At 49.1% G+C, this 4,218-nt stretch overlaps 1 protein-coding gene across 1 annotated transcript; it reads left to right on the top strand.

The window, feature by feature from the left end:
* Nucleotides 1–745: 745 nt before the first annotated feature.
* LOC144106594 (uncharacterized) lies at nucleotides 746–3,831 on the top strand. The gene is made up of 2 exons (XM_077639442.1): nucleotides 746–1,169; nucleotides 3,756–3,831. Exons 1-2 carry the CDS (start codon nucleotides 829–831, stop codon nucleotides 3,775–3,777), a joined length of 363 nt encoding a protein of 120 aa, XP_077495568.1. The 5' UTR covers nucleotides 746–828; the 3' UTR covers nucleotides 3,778–3,831.
* Nucleotides 3,832–4,218: the final 387 nt, after the last annotated feature.

Raw genomic sequence — 4,218 nt, 5'->3', positions numbered from 1 at the left:
GCCTATCCGTATGAAAATGCCTTTTGTGCCTCGACCTTTAATGGAAACGCATTATTTTACGCCGTCCTCGGTCCTTCTCTCCATTTTGTGCTTCCTCCTTTCTCTTTGCACTGGCATTTGGACTGATTCGTCTGGCCCTTGCCAGCACGGCTAATTTTGTGAACATTTAGGTAAACGGATTTGTACCACAGTTTTTGTTTTCGGTTTCATTTCAGTGGATTGCCTGCTGTCTTGTCTTTGTAGATTTGTGCTCACAAAGGGCATTATTTTTAAACCTTGTTCTTTCAAGGTCACTGTGAATGCTGAAGTTGTCACCAGGAGTATTTTCATTACCCGCCGCGGTGGCTCAGTGGTTAGGGCGCTCGGCTACTGATTCGGAGTTCCCGGGTCCGAACCCCACCGCAGCGGCTGCGTTTTTATGGAGGAAAAACGCTAAGGCGCCCGTGTGCTGTGCGATGTCAGTGCACGTTAAATATTCCCAGGTGATCGAAATTATTCCGGAGCCCTCCACTACGGCACCTATTCTTCCTTTCTTCTTTCACTCCCTCCTTTATCCCTTCCCTTACGGCGCGGTTCAGGTGTCCAAAGATATATGAGACAGATACTGCGCCATTTCCTTTCCCCAAAAAACCAATTATTATTATTTTTCATTCATGCTGAAGAAAAGAAGGTGATCGCGAGAGCGCTGGCGCCACGCGCTGCATTCCGCACGTGGCACACGAGGCAGCAGCAGCCGCAGCAGCAGGTGCGCCGGCACTGGCCGTTAACCGTACGAGTGAGGGCAAGAGCAGCGGTGGCTTGAGAGGCACTTCTTGTCAGCCTGCACACATGGGTTCGTGCAAAAAAGCGAGAGCCATGCCCAAACGCACCGCCCACACGATCGGATTCAGCAACATCGCGCTGGGCGGCGGGGTGCCCAACGCTTCGCACTGCGGACCCACGACGGGATCAGCGGACTCGGACTTGGAAGCCTTTTGGGGTGGCCGTGGCATCATGACGTCCCAGAGGTACCCCCAGTCCCGTCGTCGCAGCATCCGTGACTTCATACATCGCAAGCCTTGGCAGCCCGTGGTCCCGGAGGCAACCCGTGGCCACGGTGACGCCCCCGTCGCCGCCGGAGCGTCTTCATCGCGGCGCGTAACCAGCGAGGGCTTCAAACGGGAGACGAGGTATGTCATAAACAGGTCGTGGCTACTGCCGACGAGTCTGGGTTAGGCAACTGCTGCTTGTGTTGGCTACGTGGTCTGTGCTCATACGAACAAGAAGCCGGCTCAAGATGCAGTATACGAACGCGTTGGAAGTAACAAGTGCGGTTTGAACCATACCAGGTTCGAGAATACTTGTCTTCATGCACTGCTGATGCTGCTGTATGCAAGTAATGCAGGAAAACCTCTTTTTCTAACCACAACGAACTCACAGTTACACAGCTTAGCGTAATGTGCAAAATGCGGCAGGTTAACGCCAATCACAAAATCTCTTACGTAACGTCATGTGCAATTAATCTGGGCATCGTATCCAAAGCTGCGCAGCGTAGGTTTCGCACACTTTCCGTGCGCAAAATTCTCTTGGGGACAAAAGTGGACGCGTCATCGGGAACCGCGGCTGATATCTCTATGATCTGCCGACGGCTGGAGGCTACAATTGTGGAGATGAGCTCAATATAATTCAATTTATTTTCCCCATGTACAATTTGGGAGGGTCGAGGGAAAAAGTCACAAATTGTGGCTTGACATGCCCCTCAGCCCCCACATTGCAGGGAAGCAGGCAACATGCAAATTACATACACAAGTAGCGACTCACGTGCTGTGATGTGTACTAACGATAACAGGTGATAGGTAACGAATATGGCAGCTATTAGCCAAAGTCGTTTGTCGTGCCTCCTGGAGAATTTTGTGGCGGCGAAAATCATTAAGCTGTATATACAGAGAGGTGCTCGGGGAGAGGCGCTTAGTGTGTCTCGCCCCCAAGGTACGCTTCTCGTTTTTCTTGACCTTGTCAATTCCGTCGCGAAAGCATACGAAGACAGTTTTCTCTCGATGAACGGGATTTCCGTGCAAGAGTAATAACCGATTGGCCCAACCAAAAAGGGGGAAGCCCATTATCTGCTTCATGCGCCCTTTGTTTATTCATAAAAACAAATATTTGTTTCACCTGTGAGAGCGAGATGCAACTGTCCTCCAACACTATGATAGATCAGTGGGATGCCCTCTTTTCCGTCGGCGACAGTGAGACGATGGGGTATGGATAACGCTGTGCGTGCGTGCGTGCGTGCGTGCGTGCGTGTGTGTGTGTGTGTGTGTGTGTGTGTGTGTGTGTGTGTGTGTGTGTGTGTGTGTGTGTGTGTGTGTGTGTGTGTGTGTGTGTGTGTGTGTGTGTGTGTGTGTGTGTGTGTGTGTGTGTGTGTGTGTGTGTGTGTGTGTGTGTGTGTGTGTGTGTGTGTGTGTGTGTGTGTGTGTGTGTGTGTGTGTGTGTGTGTGTGTGTGTGTGTGTGTGTGTGTGTGTGTGTGTGTGTGTGTGTGTGTGTGTGTGTGTGTGTGTGTGTGTGTGTGTGTGTGTGTGTGTGTGTGTGTGTGTTGTCTAGGACTCTTTTTTTTCAGATCTTTAGTAAAATGTGCCCTCAATATGGCACCCTATCGGGCACAGTCTGGTAAGGGCATCTTGTGGCTCATGTGTTCACGTCGTGAATACACCGAAAAAACGAAAGAATGTGAGCAGACGCTTTGCGGACAGTGTATACGTGCAGCTTTTGCGAAAAGTTTGGAGCCCAAGAAGTTTGGTTTTGACCCATGCTGTGTGGCGCGTTATTCATCGCCTGCGTTCTAAATATTTTGAAGGTGAGGGGAATTCGTCTAGTCACTTGTCTAAGAGTACGCGAATGCTAAAAGAGCCGCATTAAACAGCTTAAAAGTTAACCCCTAAGGCTCTATATTGGCTAAGGGGCTGCATCTAATGTTCTCGCGGCACTATGAACCTATTGCACCTTCTGCGTTGTGTTTTTATTTCTTATAGTATGCGCAATCAGCTTCGTGAGCGGTCAAGCCGAAATGTATTGTATCTCTATAGTGCTCCCGGTCGTCTATTTTATGCCTGTTTGCCGAAATGCGTCCGGCGCAGGAAGAGGTGGCAGCACCGGACAGGTGGCAGCCGTTTCAGCCTAATGCTTGCCAGCACTCACACAAGGCAACGCTCGCATCGATGTCGTAGAGTAGTGGAGTTCAAGTTGTTTCTTAGTCCCCAGATGGTGGGCGATTTCTGACGATAACCTCCGAGATTGGGCATCAAAGCATTGTTTGCTAAACCTGCCTGAGTATTGCTGCGTGGCCCAGTCTCGGAGGCCATGTATGAGCATTACGAATACCGCGAATCAAATGGATCATGTCGCGATGCTCAAATCTCCCTGCCGCGCAAAATGATGACGGCACTGTACTGTGCGGCGTCGGAGTGGGCCCTTTTCCTGAAACAGTCGGCGGGAAAGTCTACGGCTAGCCTTATTTGAACATCATATAAATTATTTGAAAAGAGTTCGATAAATTCAAAATTTATTCGATTCTTTTTAATAATCTTGAACATGCGGGATTTGGTTCCTTCGGCGTATCAAATACAAGGATATTGCATTAGTTCCGAGCTCTGATGAGAGAGGGCAAAAATAATTTGAGACGTTTTAAGTAAGATAAATTCCCTCGCCCCGGCTACTCTATCGCGGGTGCTCCGATGAGACAGTAAATATTTACACTTTTTGTTTTCCTCCAGCGCAGGGTCACGGCGCTCTTCAAGTGATCACCCCCCAGGCAAACTGCAATTCAAGCCTGTGGGTTAAGGTGGTTCTACTACCGACGATGCTTGCCTTCGTCGTCACTACAATCATCTATATCATCAGCCAACAAACGGTATCTGTTTGACAAAATAAAAACGACTCCATCTTCGTATTCATGTTGCGAAAAGTGTTGTATAACCCCATGTTGGTACTTCGAATATTTGCTGTTTGTTTCTGTGTTAGCGGGGCACGCACACTGTGAACTCAAGAGCATTGTTTGCTTTTAAGCTCAACAAAGTTGCCTGTATCAGCGCGGCAGTCAGGTTTATTGTTTGCTGCAGTAGGTACGCGTTTTTATCATCTGAAGCACTGGAAGCGGTGGTTCTCATTTCGCCTTTTCAACATACTGCATTTGTTAGTTAGGTTTGTTGCATGCACTGCTATTTATTGTGCTTTGGATTGCC

This window comes from Amblyomma americanum, chromosome 10 (genome assembly GCF_052857255.1).
Source record: "Amblyomma americanum isolate KBUSLIRL-KWMA chromosome 10, ASM5285725v1, whole genome shotgun sequence".
Taxonomy (NCBI): Eukaryota; Metazoa; Arthropoda; class Arachnida; order Ixodida; family Ixodidae; genus Amblyomma; species Amblyomma americanum.
Note: the sequence above shows the minus strand (reverse complement) of the source record. Positions and strands in the feature narration are given on the sequence as shown.

Bases quoted from the DNA above. Each gene is read 5' to 3' on its own strand.
- LOC144106594 (XM_077639442.1), top strand. From the start codon at position 829: ATGGGTTCGTGCAAAAAAGCGAGAGCCATGCCCAAACGCACCGCCCAC. The intron at 1,170-3,755 runs GTATGTCATAAA...CCTCCAGCGCAG, and splicing joins GGCTTCAAACGGGAGACGAG to GGTCACGGCGCTCTTCAAGT.